The sequence below is a fragment of the Vidua chalybeata genome, chromosome 33, assembly GCF_026979565.1.
Source record: "Vidua chalybeata isolate OUT-0048 chromosome 33, bVidCha1 merged haplotype, whole genome shotgun sequence".
Lineage (NCBI taxonomy): Eukaryota > Metazoa > Chordata > Aves > Passeriformes > Viduidae > Vidua > Vidua chalybeata.
The window spans coordinates 661,805-679,330 of NC_071562.1; the positions used below are offsets into that span (position 1 = coordinate 661,805).

The 17,526-nt window shown below is 48.4% G+C and overlaps 2 protein-coding genes across 6 annotated transcripts in view; both read right to left on the bottom strand.

The window, feature by feature from the left end:
• BRD4 (bromodomain containing 4) overlaps positions 1-10,868 on the bottom strand; it is a 56,612-nt gene extending 45,744 nt beyond the window's left edge. For 4 of the 5 annotated variants that reach the window (XM_053968269.1, XM_053968270.1, XM_053968272.1 and 1 more), the window contains exons 1-2: positions 10,768-10,868; positions 730-807 (exon numbers count right to left, since the gene is read on the bottom strand). The gene's annotated coding sequence lies outside the window, so the exon portion shown is untranslated. The remainder of the gene's footprint in view (positions 1-729; positions 808-10,767) is intronic. The other variant, XM_053968273.1, reaches the window with a different exon arrangement.
• A 2,312-nt stretch (positions 10,869-13,180) lies between these two features.
• AKAP8 (A-kinase anchoring protein 8) overlaps positions 13,181-17,526 on the bottom strand; it is a 40,159-nt gene continuing 35,813 nt past the window's right edge. The window contains exons 13-14 of the mRNA XM_053968334.1: positions 13,472-14,035; positions 13,181-13,322 (exon numbers count right to left, since the gene is read on the bottom strand). Of these exons, the coding sequence (XP_053824309.1) occupies positions 13,487-14,035 (549 nt within the window). The 3' untranslated portion in view covers positions 13,181-13,322; positions 13,472-13,486. The remainder of the gene's footprint in view (positions 13,323-13,471; positions 14,036-17,526) is intronic.

Here is a 17,526-nt window from a genome sequence, read left to right on the forward strand (position 1 = left end):
GGATTTTCCCAGTTTTTTTTCCCATTTTTCCAGTCCCAAATCCACATTTCAAGGAAGGATTTGTGCTCCAGACCCCGACTCTGAGGGGGAAAAATCCCAGGAATGTTGGGAATTTCCTCCAAAAACCCTGGAAATCCACCCTGCTTTATTGGCATCCACAAAAATTGGGAAATGCCGATGGAAAAATGAGGATTTGGCACCAAAATTTGGGATTTTCCCACTTTTTTCCAGCCCCAAATCCCCATTCCAAGGAAGGATTTCTGCTCTAGATCCCGACCTGAGGGGAAAAACCTTGGGAATTTCCTCCAAAACCCTGGAAATCCACCCTGCTTTTATGGGGATCCACAAAAACGGGGAGATCCCGATGGGAAAACGAGGATTTGGCACCAAAATTTGGGATTTTCCCGTTTTTTTCCCATTTTTCCAGTCCCAAATCCACATTTCAAGGAGGGATTTCTGCTCCAGACCCCGACTCTGAGAGAAGAGAATCCCAGGAATGTTGGGAATTTCCTCCAAAAATCCTGGAAAACCACCCTGCTTTTATTGGCATCCACAAAAATCCTACCAAAAAATGAGGTTTTGGAACCAAAATTTGGGATTTTTCTGGGTTTTTTCCCTGTTTTTTCCCATTTTTCCAGCCCCAAATTCCCATTTCAAGGAGGGATTTGTGGCTGCTCCAAGAAAAACCCTGGAATTTCCCCCAGGAGTGCAGGAAAAGCTGGAATTTACCTGAGTTCCAGGTGCCCCTTCCAGGTGTGGCTCCCTCAGCCCCTGACCTTCATTTTCCACCTCACGCTGGAAAAAGCTCTGGGAAAAAAATTTTAAAAAAGGGAATTCCATAAATTCCTGATTCTAGCCCCAAAATTCCCAATTTTAGCCCCAAAATTCCCAATCCCAGCCCCAAAATCCCCCCTAAAATGCCCCAAAATTCCCAATTCCAGCCTCAAATTTCCAAATTCTGGCTGCAAAATTCCCAGTTCTGGCCCAAAATTCCAAATTCTGTCCCTAAAATTCCCAAAACCAACCCCAAATTCCCAATTCCAGCTCCAAAATTCCCAATCCCAGCCCCAAATTCCCCATTTTAGCCCCAAAATTCCCAATCCCAGCCCCAAATTCCCAGTTTCAGCCCCAAAATTCCCAGTTCTGGCCCCCAAATTCCCAATTCCAGCCCCAAAATCCCTCCTAAGATGCCCCAAAATTCCCAATTTTAGCCTCAAAATTCCCAATTCCAGCCTCAAATTCCCAATTTTAGCCCCAAAATCCCTCCTAAAATGCCCGGAAATTCCCAATTTTAGCCTCAAAATCCCAATTCCAACCCCAAATTCCCAATTTTAGCCCCAAAATCCCTCCTAAAGTGCCCCAAAATTCCCCATTTTAGCCTCAAAATTCCCAATTCCAGCCTCAAACTTCCAAATTCTGTCCCTAAAATTCCCATTTCCAAGCCCAAATTCCCAATTTCAGCCCCAAATTCCCAATCCCAGCCCCAAAATTCCCAATTCCAACCCCAAATTCCCAATTTTAGCCCCAAAATCCCCCCTAAAATGCCCCAAAATTCCCCATTTTAGCCTCAAAATTCCAATTCCAGCCTCAAATTCCAAATTCTGTCCCTAAAATTCCCAAATCCAACCCCAAATTCCCAATTTCAGCCTCAAATTCCCAATCCCAGCCCCAAAATCCCCCCCAAAATTCCCCATTTTAGCCTCAAAATTCCAATTCCAGCCTCAAATTCCAAATTCTGTCCCTAAAATTCCCAATTCCAACCCAAAATTCCCAATTTCAGCCTCAAATTCCCAATCCCAGCCCCAAAATTCCCCATTTTAGCCCCAAAATTCCCAATTCCAGCCTCAAATTTCCGATTTCTGGCTGCAAAATTCCCAATTCTGGCCCAAATTTCCAAATTCTGTCCCTAAAATTCCCAAATCCAACCCCAAATTCCCAATTCCAGCTCAAAAATTCCCAATCCCAGCCCCAAAATCCCCCCCAAAATGCCTCAAAATTCCCCATTTTAGCCCCAAAATTTCCAATTCCAGCTCCAAAATTCCCAATCCCAGCCCCAAATTCCCAGTTTCAGCCCCAAAATTCCCAGTTCTGGCCCCCAAATTCCCAATCCCAGCCCCAAAATCCCCCCTAAGATGCCCCAAAATTCCCCATTTTAGCCCCAAAATTCCCAATTCCAGCCTCAAATTCCCAATTTTAGCCCCAAAATCCCTCCTAAAATGCCCCAAAATTCCCCATGTTAGCCTCAAAATTCCCAATTCCAGCCTCAAATTCCAAATTCTGTCCCTAAAATTTCCAAATCCAACCCCAAATTCCCAATTTTAGCCCCAAATTCCCAATCCCAGCCCAAAAATTCCCCATTTTAGCCTCAAAATTCCCAATCCCAGCCTCAAATTTCCGATTTCTGGCTGCAAAATTCCCAATTCTGGCCCAAAATTCCAAATTCTGTCCCTAAAATTCCCAAATCCAACCCCAAGTTCCCAATTCCAGCTCCAAAATTCCCCCTAAAATGCCCCAAAATTCCCAATTTTAGCCTCAAATTCTCAATTCCAGCCCCAAAATTCCCAATTCCAGCCCGAAAATTCCCAATTCCAGCCCTAAAATGCCCCAAAATTCCCAATTCCAGCCCCAAAATTCCCAATTCCAGCCCCAAATGGCCTTAAAATGCCCCAAAAACTTCTAAAAATGCCCCAAAAAATTCAGGGAAAAACCAAAAACCAGGAAATGAAGGAACCACAAACCCCCCCAGATTAATTAACACCGGGCTTAACGAACATTTAGTGCTGGGTTTAAGTGGTGGAGCCCAAATCCAAGCCCAGGGATGGCAAAAAAACAAAAAAAAAGAGGGAAAATTCCCCAAATTCACCTCGAGAAATCCCAAATCCAGGAATTTTCCCTTGGAATTCCCCAAATCTTCACCCAAGCCCAGGGAATTTGGGATGAGAATTCCCAATTTTATCCAATTCCAGGGGAATTCCCAAAGGAAAAGCCCAAATATTCCAATCCCAGGAAATTTGGGATGAAAATTCCCAATTTTCCCCCCAATTCCAGGGGAATTCCCAAAGGAAAAGCCCAAATATTCCAGTTTCAGGAATTTTGGGATGAAAATTCCCAATTTTTCCCCTCCAGTTCCTTAAATAACCCCAAAACTTTAGGAATGACCTTTAAATAACCCCAAATTTTGGGAATTGATCCTTAAATAACCCCAAAATTTTGGGAAATTATCCTTAAATGACCCCAGGATTTTGGGAATTGATCTTTAAATAATTTTAAAATGTTGGGAATGTTCCCCAAAATGTAGGAATTGATCCTAAAATGACCCCAAAATTTGGGAATGATTCTTAAATAACCCAAAAACTTTGGGATTGACCCTCAAATTTTGGGATTAACCCTTCAAAAAACCCCAAACCTTTGGGAATAATCCTGAAATAATCCCAAAATATTGGAAAATATCCTGAAATAATCCCAAAACTTGGGGAAATTATCCTTAAATGACCCCAAAACTTCAGGAATGTTCCTTAAATAACTCCAAAATTTTGGGAATTTGACCTCAAATAACCCCAGATTTTGGGAATTTGACCTCAAATAACCCGAAATTTTGGGAACTGAACCTCAAATAACCCCAAAATTTGGGAATGATCCTCAAATAACCCCAAATTTGGGGAATTAATCCTAAAACAACCCCAAATTTTGGGAATTTGACCTCAACCCCAAAATTTGGGAATTAATCCTCAAATAACCCAAAATTTTGGGAACTGAACCTCTAATAACCCCAAATTTGGGGAATTAATCCTCAAATAACCCCAAATTTTGGGAATTAATCCTCAAATAACCCCAAATTTTGGGAATTAATCCTCAAATAACCCCAAATTTTGGGAATTAATCCCCAAATAACCCCAAATTTTGGGAACTGAACCTCAAATAACCCCAAATTTTAGGAAATGCGGCTCAAAAATCCCAGAACTTTCACAGAAAATCCCCAAACAGCCCCAAAATTTGACAAATAAAGCTGAAACCACCCCAAAATTTGACAGAGGATGCTCAGAAATCCCAAAACTTTGACAAGAAGTTCTCAATGACCCCCAAAATTCCACAAACGAGGCTCCAACCACCCCAAAAATTTGAGGCACAAAACTCAAAACCCCAAAACTTTGGGAACTGAACCTCAAACCCCCCAAAACTTGGACAAGAAATGCTCCAACCACCCCAAAATTTGACACCAGAACCCCAAAGAACCCCAAAACTTCGGCAAGTGAAGCTCCAACCACCCCAAAATTTGACACCAGAACCCCAAAAAACCCCAAAACTTCGGCAAGTGAAGCTCCAACCACCCCAAAATTTGAGACACGAAGCTCAAAACCCCAAAACTTTGAGCCAAAGCACCAAAATCCCAAAACCTTGGGACAGTTGATGCTCAAACAGCCCCAAAATGCGACAAATGATGCTCAAAACCCCAAAACTTTGAGCAAAAAATCCTCAAACCACCCCAAAATTCCACAAGTGAGGCACAAACCACCCCAAATTTTGGGAAATGATCCTCAAATAACCCCAAATTTTGGGAAATGCGGCTCAAAAATCCCAGAACTTGCACTGAAAATCCCCAACCAGCCCCAAAATTCTGGAAATGGTCCCCAAAACTCTGAGAAATGACCCCAAAAATCCCCCAAACTTTGGGAAAGAATCACCAAAATCCCCCAAACTTTGGGAAAGAATCACCAAAATCCCTCAAACTTTGGGAAAGGATCCCAAAATCCCTCAAACTTTGGGAAAGGATCCCAAAATCCCCAAACTTTGGGAAAGGATCCCAAAATCCCCCAAACTTTGGGAAAGGATCCCAAAATCCCCCAAACTTTGGGAAAGGATCATCAAAATCACCCCCAAAATTCAGAAAAGGATCCTAAATCCCCCCCAACCTTTGGGAAAGGATCCCAAAATCCCTCAAAACTTTGGGAAAGGATCCCAAAAATCCCTCAAACTTTGGGAAAGGATCCCAAAATCCCCCAAACTTTGGGAAATGATCCCAAAATCCCCCAAACTTTGGGAAAAGATCCCAAAATCCCCAAACTTTGGGAAATGATCCCAAAATCCCCCAAACTTCGGGAAATGATCCCAAAATCCCCCAAACTTTGGGAAAAGATCCCAAAATCCCCCAAACTTCGGGAAATGATCCCAAAATCCCCAAAACTTTGGGAAAGAATCACCAAAATCACCCCCCAAATTCTGGGAAATGATCCCAAATCCCCCAAACTTTGGGAAAAGATCCCAAAATCCCCAAACTTTGGGAAAGGATCCCAAAATCCCCCAAACTTTGGGAAAGGATCCCAAAATCCCCCAAACTTTGGGAAAGGATCCCAAAATCCCCCAAACTTTGGGAAAGGATCCCAAAATCCCCCAAACTTTGGGAAAGGATCCCAAAATCCCCCAAACTTTGGGAAAGGATCCCAAAATCCCCAAACTTTGGGAAAGGATCCCAAAATCCCCCAAACTTTGGGAAAGGATCCCAAAATCCCCCAACTTTGGGCGGTGCTGCTCCGAACGCCCACGCTCCCAAAATCCCGGCGCCCTCCCCCAGCCCCTCCCCCGGCTCATTAAGCGCTAATTAGCCGCTAATTAACCCCGGCTTCACCCAGCCCAGGGAAAGCTTTCCCGGGAAAACCCTGCCCAGGAGGCTTTGGGCTCATCCCAGGGAAATTGGGGAATTCTGGGGGGGGATTTGGGGGGTGAAATCCAAGGGAATGGCGGGGGGAGAGGAATTGCCAGCCCAAAACCTCGGGAATTCCCTCAGCGTCCAAATTCCCAGCCCAAAACCTCGGGAATTCCCTCAGCGTCCAAATTCCCAGCCCAAAACATCCAGGAATTTCCTCAGGCTGGGAATTCACACCCCAAAACCTCGGGAATTCCCTCAGGCTGGGAATTCCAACCTCAAAACCTTGGGAATTCCCTCAGGCTGGAAATTCCAACCTCAAAACCTCAGGAATTCCCTCAGGTTCCAAACTCCCAGCCCAAAATATCCATGAATTCCCTCAGGCTGGGAATTCCCACCCCAAAACCTCAAGAATTTCCTCAGGCTGGGAATTCCAGCCCCAAAACCTCGGGAATTCCCTCAGGTTCCAAATTCCCATCCCAAAACCTCAGGAATTCCTCCAGGTTCCAAATTCCTACCTCAAAAACCAGACAAATTCCCTCAGGTTCCCAATTCCCATCCCTAAAACCTTGGGAATTCCCTCAGGCTGGGAATTCCAACCCTAAAATATCCAGGAATTTCCTCAGGCTGGGAATTCCAACCTCAAAACCTCAGGAATTCCCTCAGGTTCCAAATCCCCAGCCCAAAATATCCAGAAATTCCCTCAGGCTGGGAATTCCCAGCCCAAAATATCCAGGAATTCCCTCAGGCTGAGAATTCCAACCCTAAAATATCCAGGAATTCCCTCAGGCTGGGAATTCCATCCTCAAAACCTCGGGAATTCCCTCAGGTTCCAAATTCCCAGCCCAAAATACCCAGAAATTCCCTCAGGCTGGAAATTCCCACCCCAAAACCTTGGAAATTTCCTCAGGCTGGGAATTCCAGCCCCAAAACCTCGGGAATTCCCTCAGGTTCCAAATTCCCATCCCAAAACCTCAGGAATTCCTCCAGGTTCCAAATTCCTACCTCAAAAACCAGACAAATTCCCTCAGGTTCCCAATTCCCATCCCTAAAACCTTGGGAATTCCCTCAGGCTGGGAATTCCAACCCTAAAATATCCAGGAATTTCCTCAGGCTGGGAATTCCAACCTCAAAACCTCAGGAATCCCATCAGGTTCCAAATTCCCAGCCCAAAATATCCAGGAATTCTCTCAGGCTGGGAATTCCAGCCCCAAAACCTCAGGAATTCCCTCAGGCTGGGAATTCCCTCAGGATCCAAATTCCCACCCCAAAACCTCAGGAATCCCATCAGGTTCCAAATTCCCAGCCCAAAATATCCAGGAATTCCCTCAGGCTGGGAATTCCCAGCCCAAAATATCCAGGAATTCCCTCAGGCTGGGAATTCCAACCCTAAAATATCCAGGAATTTCCTCAGGCTGGGAATTCCAACCTCAAAACCTCAGGAATCCCATCAGGTTCCAAATTCCCAGCCCAAAATATCCAGGAATTCCCTCAGGCTGGGAATTCCAGCCCCAAAACCTCAGGAATTCCTTCAGGTTGGGAATTCCAGCCTCAAAACCTCGGGAATTCCCTCAGGCTGGGAATTCCCTCAGGATCCAAATTCCCACCCCAAAACCTTGGGAATTCCCTCAGGTTCCAAATTCCCACCCCAAAATTCCCAAAAATTCCCTCAGGTTCCAAATTCCCACCCCAAAACTTCAGGAATTCCCTCAGCTAATCCGTAATTGACTCAAGCTCTAAATTCCCATCCCAAAATAGCCAAGAATTTCTTCAAGATCCCAATTTTCCCCCTCAAACTTTGGGAATTCCTTCAGGCTCCCAATACCCATCCCCAAAATATCCAGGAATTCCCTCAGGCTGGGAATTCCCACCCAAAAATACAAAAGAAGTCCCTCAGGTTTTAAATTCCTGTCCCAAAACTTTGGGAATTCCCTCAGGTTCTGAATTTCCTGCCCAAAACACCTGGGAATTCCTTCAGGTTCCCAATTCCCATTCCTAAATTCCCAGAAATTCCCTCAGGTTCCCAATTCCCATCCCTAAAACCTCAGGAATTCCTTCAGGTTCCAAATTCCCATCCCCAGGAAAATCCAGGAATTCCCTCAGTGTCCCATTCCCATCCCAAATAAAATCCCAGGAATTCCCTCACTATTCCCTCCTGGGAATTCCCTGAGAATATTCCCAAAAAAACCTGGAATTCCCTCAGTGTGCCCTTTGCAACCTCAAATTCCCAGGAATTCCCTCAGTGTCCCATTCCCATCCCAAAAATCCCAGGAATTCCCTCAGTGTCCCATTCCCATCCCAAAAATCCCAGGAATTCCCTCAGTGTCCCATTCCCATCCCAAAAATCCCAGGAATTCCCTCAGTGTCCCATTCCCATCCCAAAATTCCCAGGAATTCCCTCAGTGTTCCATCAGCATCCTAAAAATCCCAGGAATTCCCTCAGTGAGCACTTTCCATCCCAAATAAAATGGGAATTCCCTCATGTTCCCAATTCCCATCCCAAAACATCCCGGAATTCCCTCAGTGCTCCATCTCCATCCCAAGAAAAATCAAGGAATTCCCTCAGCATTTTATTCCCATCCCAGAAAACCCAGGGAAATTCTCTAAGCCTCCCCTCTTCTTCCCAAAACATCCCAGAATTCCCTCAGTGTGCCCTTTCCATCCCAAAATAACTGGGAATTCCCTCATGTTCCCAATTCCCATCCCCCAAATCCCAGGAACTCCCTCATGTTCCCAATTCCCATCCCAAAACATCCAGAAATCCCCTCAGTGTTCCATTCCCATCCCAGAAATTCCCTCATGTTCCCAATTCCCATCCCAAATAATTCCCCAATGTTCCCAATTCCCATCCCAAAACATCTCAGAATTCCCTCAGTGTTCCATTCCCATCCCAAAATAACTGGGAATTCCCTCATGTTCCCAATTCCCATCCCAAAATCCCAGGAACTCCCTCAGCATTTCGTTCTCATCCCAAAAAAATCCAGGAATTCCCTCAGTGTCCCAATTCCCATCCCAAAAATCCCAGGAATTCCCTCAGTGTTCCATTCCCATTCCAGAAATTCCTTCATGTTCCCAATTCCGATCCCAAATAATTCCCCAATGTTCCCAATTCCCATCCCAAAACGTCCAGGAATTCCCTCAGTGTTCCATTCCAATCCTGGGAATTCCCTCATGTTCCCAATCCCCATCCCAGAAATATCCCAAAACTCCCTCATGTTCCCAATTCCCATCCCAAAATCCCAGGAATTCCCTCACTGTGCCCTTCCCACCCTACAAAATCCAGGAATCCCCTCAGTATCCCATTCCAATCCTGGGAATTCCCTCAGCGTCCCAATTCCCCTCCCAAAACATCCAGGAATTCCCTCAGTGTTCCATTCCCACCCCAGAAATTCCCTCATGTTCCCAATCCCTATCCCAGAAATATCCCAAAACTCCCTCATGTTCCCAATTCCCATCCCAAAACTTCCAAGAACTCCCTCAGCATTTTGTTCTCATCCCAAAAAAACCCCCAGGAATTCCTCAGTGTCCCATTCCAATCCTGGGAATTCCCTCATGTTCCCAATCCCCATCCCAAAACATCCAGGAATTCCCTCAGTGTCCCAGTCCCATCCCAAAAATCCCAGGAAATCTCCCAGCATCCTCTATTCATCCCAAAAAATCCCTCAGTGCTTCATCCTCATCCCAAAAAACCTGGGAACTCCCTCAGTGTTCCATTCCCATCCCAAAAATACCCCAACATTCCCTCATGTTCCCAATTCCCATCCCAAAACTTCCAAGAATTCCCTCAGCGTTTTATTGCTTTCCCAAAAACATCCAGGAATTCCCTCAGTGTCCCATTCCAATCCTGGGAATTCCCTCATGTTCCCAATTCCCATCCCAAAACATCCAGGAATTCCCTCAGTGTTCCATTCCCATCCCAGGAATTCCCTCATGTTCCCAATTCTGATCCCAAATAATTCCCCAATGTTCCCAATCCCCATCCCAAAACATCCAGGAATCCCCCCAGTGTTCCATTCCCATCCCAAAAATACCCAAAAATTCCCTCATGTTCCCAATCCCCATCCCAGAAATATCCCAAAATTCCCTCATGTTCCCAATTCCCGTCCCAGAAATACCCCAAAATTCCCTCATGTTCCCAATTCCCGTCCCAAAAACCCCGGGAATTCCCTCAGTGCTCCATCAGCTTCCCAAAACATCCAAGAATTCCCTCAGTGAGCAATTTCTATCACCAAAATCCCGGGAATTCCCTCAGTGCTTCATCCCCATCCCAAAAATCCCAGGAATTCCCTCAGTGTCCCATCCCCATCCCAAAAACCCCTGGAATTCCCTCAGTGTCCCATTGCCCCCCTATAAAAACCGGGAATTCCCTCAGTGTGCCCTTCCAACCCCAAAAATCTCCTCAGTGTCCCATTCCCATCCCAAAAACCCCTGGAATTCCCTCAGTGTCCCATTCCCATCCCAAAACCCCGGGAATTCCCTCAGTGTCCCATTCCCATCCCAAAATCCCAGGAATTCCCTCAGTGTCCCATTGCCACCCTATAAAAACCGGGAATTCCCTCAGTGTGCCCTTCCAACCCCAAAAATCTCCTCAGTGTCCCATTCCCATCCCAAAATCCCCTGGAATTCCCTCAGTGTCCCATTCCCATCCCAAAACCCCGGGAATTCCCTCAGTGTCCCATTCCCATCCCAAAACCCCGGGAATTCCCTCAGTGTCCCATTCCCATCCCAAAATCCCGGGAATGCCCCCGAGCTCCCGGTGTCCCCCCGAACCCCCGCGATCCCCTCAGGAGCGGCGCCGTTCCCGGCGCCGAGCGCTCCAACGTCACCGTTCCCCAAAGCCGCCCCAAACCCCGGGAATTCGGGAAGAACCGCGCCGGGAAGGTCAAAGCCGGCCCGGGCGGGGCGGCGGCGGCGCCGGGCCCGGTCAGGCCCCGCGGCCCCGGGCCGCCCTCAGCGCGTCCTCCCCTCACGGAGCGGGCGGGGGCGGCCCCGCGGGGCGGGAGCGGCCTGGGCCTAACGGGGGCGGGCTGGGCCTAACGGGGGGCGGGCTCCCTCCGCCGCAGCGGCGCGGCGCGGGCCGGCGCGGCCCCGCGGGCGCTGCCGGCGCCGTGTCGGGGCTCACTCACCGCGGGCCGGGCCGGGCCGGGCCGGCGCTGCCGCCGCGCAGGAGCCGCCGCCGCTTCCTCCCGGTCCGCGACAAAATGGCGGCGGCAGGAAGTGCCCCCCGCGCGCCGGCCCCGCCCCGCGCTACGCCAACGGCGTAAGGCGGCCCCGCCCGCGCCGCGCACGCCCGGCGCTACGCAAACGGCGCAACGCCGCGCCGGGCTAAACGTACGCCAACGGCGTAAGGCGGCGCCGAGCGGCGCTTACGCAAACGGCGCAGCGCGGCCCCGCCCGCCCCGCCCCGCGCCCTACGCAAACGGCGTAACCCCGGCGGCGCAGGGCGGAGGGCGCTCCGCCGCGACCCCCGCGGCCCCCGGAGCCCCCGCGCCGCCCGGTGAGGGCGGGCGGGCCGCGGATCGCCCGCCCGCCGCACCGGGAGGCGGCGGAGAGAGCGGCGGGCGCGGCGCGCGACCGGCGCTCGCGCCGGCGGCGCCCCCGCCTTTACGGCGTTGGCGCAGCGGCGGGGCCCGCGCCGCAGTTTACGCCGTTGGCGTAGCCGCCCCGACGCAGCGGCCGCATTACGCAATGCGGGTTACGCCGGCGGGGCGACGTAAGCGGCGTTGGTGAATCGCGGCACCCCCATGAAGCCCACCCGGTGTCCCCGCTCCTTCCTCCCGCTTCCCCTCAGCGCCGGCGGCGGCGCCCCCGGCCCGGCCCGGCCCGGCCCTCCCGGCGCGCCCGCGGCGGCCCCGCTCTTACCTGAGGGGGCCGCGCCGCTCCGGGCCGGGCCGGGCCGGGCCGCCCTCCCTCCCTCCCGGCGGGCCGGGGGCGGCGGCGGGGGCGGAGGAGGAGGAGGAGGAGGGAGGGGAGGGGGCGGGGGGGCCGCGGGCACCGAGGGGCAGCGGGTCCGGGCAGCGGCGCCGCACTGACCTCACCGCGCTGCGCGTGACGTCACGGCGCACCGGGACACGCCCACCGCCGCCGGCCCCGCCGCGTGACGTCACGGGAGGGAGCGGAGGGGGGGGGGACCGGGGGGGGGGGGGAGGGGACATTGAGGGGACCGGGGGACACCGGGGGGGACATTGGGGGGTCCCTGGGGACATTCTGGGGACATTTTGGGGGTCCCGGGGACAATTTGGGGGTCCCAGGGTCACTTTGGGGACATTTTGGGGGGTCCTGGGTGACACCAGGGGGTCCCAGGGGACACTTTGGGGGTTCTGAGGACATTTTGGGGGTCCCAGGGACCTTTTGGGGACATTTTGGGGTTCCCTGGGACAATTTGGGGGGTCCTGGGTGACATCAGGGGGTCCCAGGGGACACTTTGGGGACATTTTGGGGGTCCCGGGGACAATTTGGGGGGAACTTGGGACACCAGGGGGGTCCTGGGGGACATTTTTGGGACGTTTTGGGGGTTCTGGGGACATTTTAAAGGAATTTTGGGGCTCCTGGGACACTTTGGGGGTTTTAAGGACACTTTGGGGACATTTGAGGGGTCCCGGGGATATTTTGGGGGGTCCTTGGGGACATTTTGGGGGATTTTGGGGGTCCCAGGGACACTTTGGGGACACTTTGGGGCGTTTGGGGACATTTTGGGGACATTTGAGGGGTCCTGGGACATTTTGGGGGATCCTGGGTGACACCAGGGGGGGTTTGGGGACACTTTGGGAATTTCGGGGACAATCTGGAGGTTTTGGGGACACTTTGTGGGGATTTTGGGGGTCCAGGGTCACTTTGGGGACATTTTGGGGGTTTAGGGACCTTTTGGGGACATTTTGGGGGTCCCGGGGACAATTTGGGGGGCACTTGGGACAATTTGGGGGGTCCTGGGTGACATCAGGGGCTCCTTGGGGACATTTTGGGGGTCCTGGGGTCACTTTGGGGACATTTTGGGGATTTTGGGAACAATTTTGGGGTCCTTGGGGACACTTTGGGGACAATTTGGGGGCTTTTGGGGACAATTTGGGGGGTTTTGGGGGGGGTTTGGGGTCTCCCCCCCCCCAGAAATTCCCATTCCAGAGAAATTTGGGATCAATTTGAAGAAAAATCCCCCCAAATTTCCCATTTTTTGGGAATTCCCTTCAGTTTTTGGGGTGAAAAAAAGAGAATTTTGGTTAAACCCAAAAATCAGGGATTGATTCAAAACCCAAAATCCCAAAGAATTCCTGGATTTTTTAGGGAATTCTACAGGAAAAAAGGGGGACACTTGGAGCTCCCAAATTGTGCTGGAAAAGGGAAATTTTGGGGGAAAAAAATCGGGAATTTCTCCCCAAAATCCCCCCTTGGATTGGGATGATTCCCTAAAAATCCCAATCCAGCCCCAAATCCTCACCGGGAATGGGAAAAAGGAAAATTAAAGGAAAAAATCCCAATTTTTTGGGGAAAAATCGTCCCTAAAATGGAGGAATTTTAGGAAAAAAAACGAAGGAAATCCTCAGGAATTTTCCCAAACTTCCAACTTTTTATTTTTCCCATTTTTTTGGGGCTTTTTTTCTTCCTGAAACTGCCCCAAAATCCCAGCAGAGAATTCCTCAGGGATGGGAAAATCTGGGAATTTCTCCTCTTTTGTGGCTTCTTCATCCTGGAAAGAAAAAAAAAAAAAAAAAAACACAAAAAAATCAGGAATGGGAGGGAAAAAAAAAAAAAAATTCATGAATTTCCCAGGAATTCTCCCCAAAATCCTGGGGGAAAAATCCTGGAAAATCCAAATTTTCCGGGATAAATCCTCACCTTTTCCTGGAATTCTCAGGGCTCTTCCACGTCTTTCTCTTCCTCCTTTTCCGGGGTTTTTTCTGGAATTTTTTCCTCATTTTCCGGGTTTTTTTCTGGAATTTTCCTCTCATTTTCCGGGATTTTTTCTGGAATTTTTTCCTCTTTTTCCGGGTTTTTTTCTGCATTTTTTTCCTCTTTTCCCAGGATTTTTTCTGGAATTTTTTCCTCATTTTCCAGGATTTTTTCCAGGTTTTTTTCTGGCGTTTTCCCCGGAATTTTCTCCTCCTCTTCCCCCTCCCCTCCCTCAGTTTGCTTTTGGGGGGAAATCCCGAATTCCTGGGGTTCTGCTGTCGGATTTTCCTGGGAATTTTCGGGAATTTCGGGATTTTCCGGCTCCTCCAGGAAGGGCGGCACCAGGAGGGGCCTGGGGGGCTCCAGGAATTCCTGGGATTTGGGGGAATCTCCGGGGATTTCCGCTTCTCCCGGGATTTTTCCCGGCGTTTCCGTGGATTTGGGGCTTTCCTGGGATTCTCCCGGCGGGGGCTCGGCCCCGGGCGGCTCCTCCGTGAAGGGATCTTCACCCTGGGAATGGGGGGAAAAATGGGAATTTTGGGGAAAAATGGAAAACTGGGGGGAAATGGGGGGAAAAAGGGAAAATTGGGGGGAAAAAACATGGAAAATTGGGGAAAAAAAATGGAAATTTGGGGAGAAAAACAGGGAAATTTGGGGGAAAACCAGGAAAATTGGGGAAAAAAACATGGAAATTTGGGAGGAAAAACAGGGAAATTTGGGGAAAAAAACAGGGAAATTGGGGAAAAAAACAGGGAAATTTGGGGGAAAACCAGGAAAATTGGGGAAAAAAACATGGAAATTTGGGAGGAAAAACAGGGAAATTGGGGAAAAAACAGGGAAAATTGGGGAGAAATGGAAAATTGGGGGGGAATCCATTGAAAATGAGGGAAAATCATTGAAAATTGGGAAGAAAAACAGGGAAAAATGGGGGGAAATGGAAAACCGGGGAAAAACAGGGAAAAACTGGGGGAAATGGAAAAACTGGGGAAAAACAGGGAAGTTCGGGAAAAAAATGGGAAAATTGGGGGAAAACATTGAAAATGAGGGAAAATCATTGAAAATTGGGAAGAAAAACATGGAAAAATGGGGGAAATTGAAAAACTGGGGGAAAGCGGGGAAATTTGGGGGAAAAACAGGGAAAATTGGAGAAAAAACAGGGAAAAATGGGGGAAAATGGAAAAATTGGGGAGAAAACCTGGGAAAATCAGGGGAAAACAGTGGAAATTGGGGAAAAACAGGGAAAATTGGGGGAAATGGAAAAATTGGTGGGGGAATCCATTGAAAATTAGAGGAAATCATTGAAAATTGGGGAGAAAAACAGGGAAATTGGGGAAAATTGAAAAATTGGGGGAAAACGGGGAAATTTGGGGAAAAACAGGGAAAATTGAGGGGGGAATGAAAAATAGGAAAAAGCATTGAAAATTGGGGGAAAAACAGGGAAATTGGGGAAAAAAGGAAAAATTGGGGAAAAAAGCCTGGAAAATTGTGCAAAAAAAAAGGAAAATTGGGGGAAAATTGAAAAATTGGGGAGAAAAACTGGGAAAATCTGGGAAAAACAGGGAAATTGGGGAAAATAGGGAAAATTAGGGGGGAATCCATTGAAAATGAGGGAAAATCATTGAAAATTTGGGAGAAAAACAGGGAAAATTGGGAAAAAAAGGGAAAATTGGGGGAAAAAAGCCTGGAAATTTGGGAGAAAAGCAGGGAAAATTGGGGGAAAAAACGGAAATTGGGGGGGAATCCATTGAAAATGAGGGAAAATCATTGAAAATTGGGGAGAAAAACAGGGGAAATTGGGGGGAATGGAAAAATTGGGGGAAAACTGGGAAAATTGGGGGAAAAAAACGGAAATTTGGGGGAATCGATTGAAAATTAGGGAAAATCATTGAAAATTGGGGAGAAAACATGGGAAATCGGGGAAAAAAGCATGGAAATTTCAGGAAAAACAGGGAAATTTGGGAGAAAAAAAGAGGAAATTTGGGGGAAAAAGGAAAAAGGGGGAAAACCATGAAAATTGGGGAAAAAAACAGGAAAATTGGGAAAAATCCATTGAAAATGGGGAGAAAAACAGGGATAATTGGGGGAAAACCAGGAAACCTCAGGGGGAAAACATTGAAAATGAGGGAAAATCATTGAAAATTGGGAAGAAAAACATGGAAAATTGGGGTAAAATAATAGAAATTGGGGAAAAACAAGGGGAATTGGGAAAAAAAATGGGAAAATGGGGTGGAAAACCATGGAAGTTTGGGGAAAAACATGGAAAATTGGGGGGAAAAGCATGGAAATGTCAAGAAAAAACAGGGAAATTTGGGAGAAAAAAAGAGAAATTTGGGGGAAAAAGGAAAAAGGGGGAAAACCATAGAAAATGGGGAAAACCCAGGAAAATTGGGAAAAATCCATTAAAAATTGGGGAGAAAAACAGGGAAAATTGGGGAAAAACAGGAAATTTGGGGAAAAAACAGGGAAAATTGTGGGGAAATTGAAAAATTGGGGAAAACCAGGGATAATTGGAGGGGAAATCCATTGAAAATTGGGGAGAAAAACATGGAAAATTGGGGGGAAAGTGGAAAAATTGGGGAAAAACAGGGAAATTGGGGGGGGGGGGGGGAAAAATGGGGGAATTGTCCCAAAATTTCTGGGAATTGTCCCAAAATCTCTGGAATTCGTCCTGAAATCTTTGGGAATTGTCCCCAAATCGCTGGGAATTGTCCCAAACTTCTGCGAATTGTCCTGGAATCTCTGGGAATTGTCCCAAAATTTCTGGAATTCATCCTGAAATCTCCGGGAATTGTCCTGAAATCTCCAGGAATTGTCCCAAAATCTCCAGGAATTCTCCTGAAATCTCCAGGAATTGTCCCAAAATCTCCAGGAATTGTCCCAAAATCCCCGGCTTCCCTCGGGAATCTCTTCCCACCTTCTTCTGGAGCAGTCGGAATTCCAAGGATTCCCTGATCCAGTGGGATTTTTGGGGAATTTTTGGGGTTTTTTTGGGAATTTTTTTGGTAATTTCTGGGGATTTTGGGGGTTTCTATTGTGGAATTTTTGGGTTTTTTTGGGAATTCTCAGGGTTGGCAGCTCCAGGCATTACCTGGACTCCTGAGCTGGGCCTCCTCCGGATGGGAATGACTGGGATACTGGGAATGACTGGTCTGGGATAACTGGGAATGACTGGGATACTGGGAATGACTGGTCTGGGATAACTGGGAATGACTGGGATACTGGGAATGACTGGGATACTGGGAATGATCCCAATCCCAAACTGGGATAACGGGAATGATCCCAAACTGGGATAATGGGAATGATCCCAATCCCAAACTGGGATAACGATCCCAATCCCAAACTGGGATAACGGGAACGATCCCAAACTGGGATAACGGGAACGATCCCAAACTGGGATAATGGGAATGATCCCAAACTGGGATAACGGGAATGATCCCAATCCCAAACTGGGATAACGATCCCAATCCCAAACTGGGATAACGGGAATGATCCCAATCCCGAACTGGGATAATGGGAATGATCCCAAACTGGGATAATGGGAACGATCCCAATCCCAAACTGGGATAACAGGAATGATCCCAAACTGGGATAACGGGAATGATCCCAATCCCAAACTGGGATAATGGGAATGATCCCAAACTGGGATAACGGGAACGATCCCAAACTGGGATAATGGGAATGATCCCAAACTGGGATAACGGGAACGATCCCATCCCAAACTGGGATAATGGGAATGATCCCAAACTGGGATAATGGGAACGATCCCAATCCCAAACTGGGATAACAGGAATGATCCCAAACTGGGATAACGGGAATGATCCCAATCCCAAACTGGGATAATGGGAATGATCCCAAACTGGGATAACGGGAACGATCCCAAACTGGGATAATGGGAATGATCCCAAACTGGGATAATGGGAACGATCCCAATCCCAAACTGGAATAACGGGAATGATCCCATCCCAAACTGGGATAACGGGAATGATCCCAAACTGGGATAA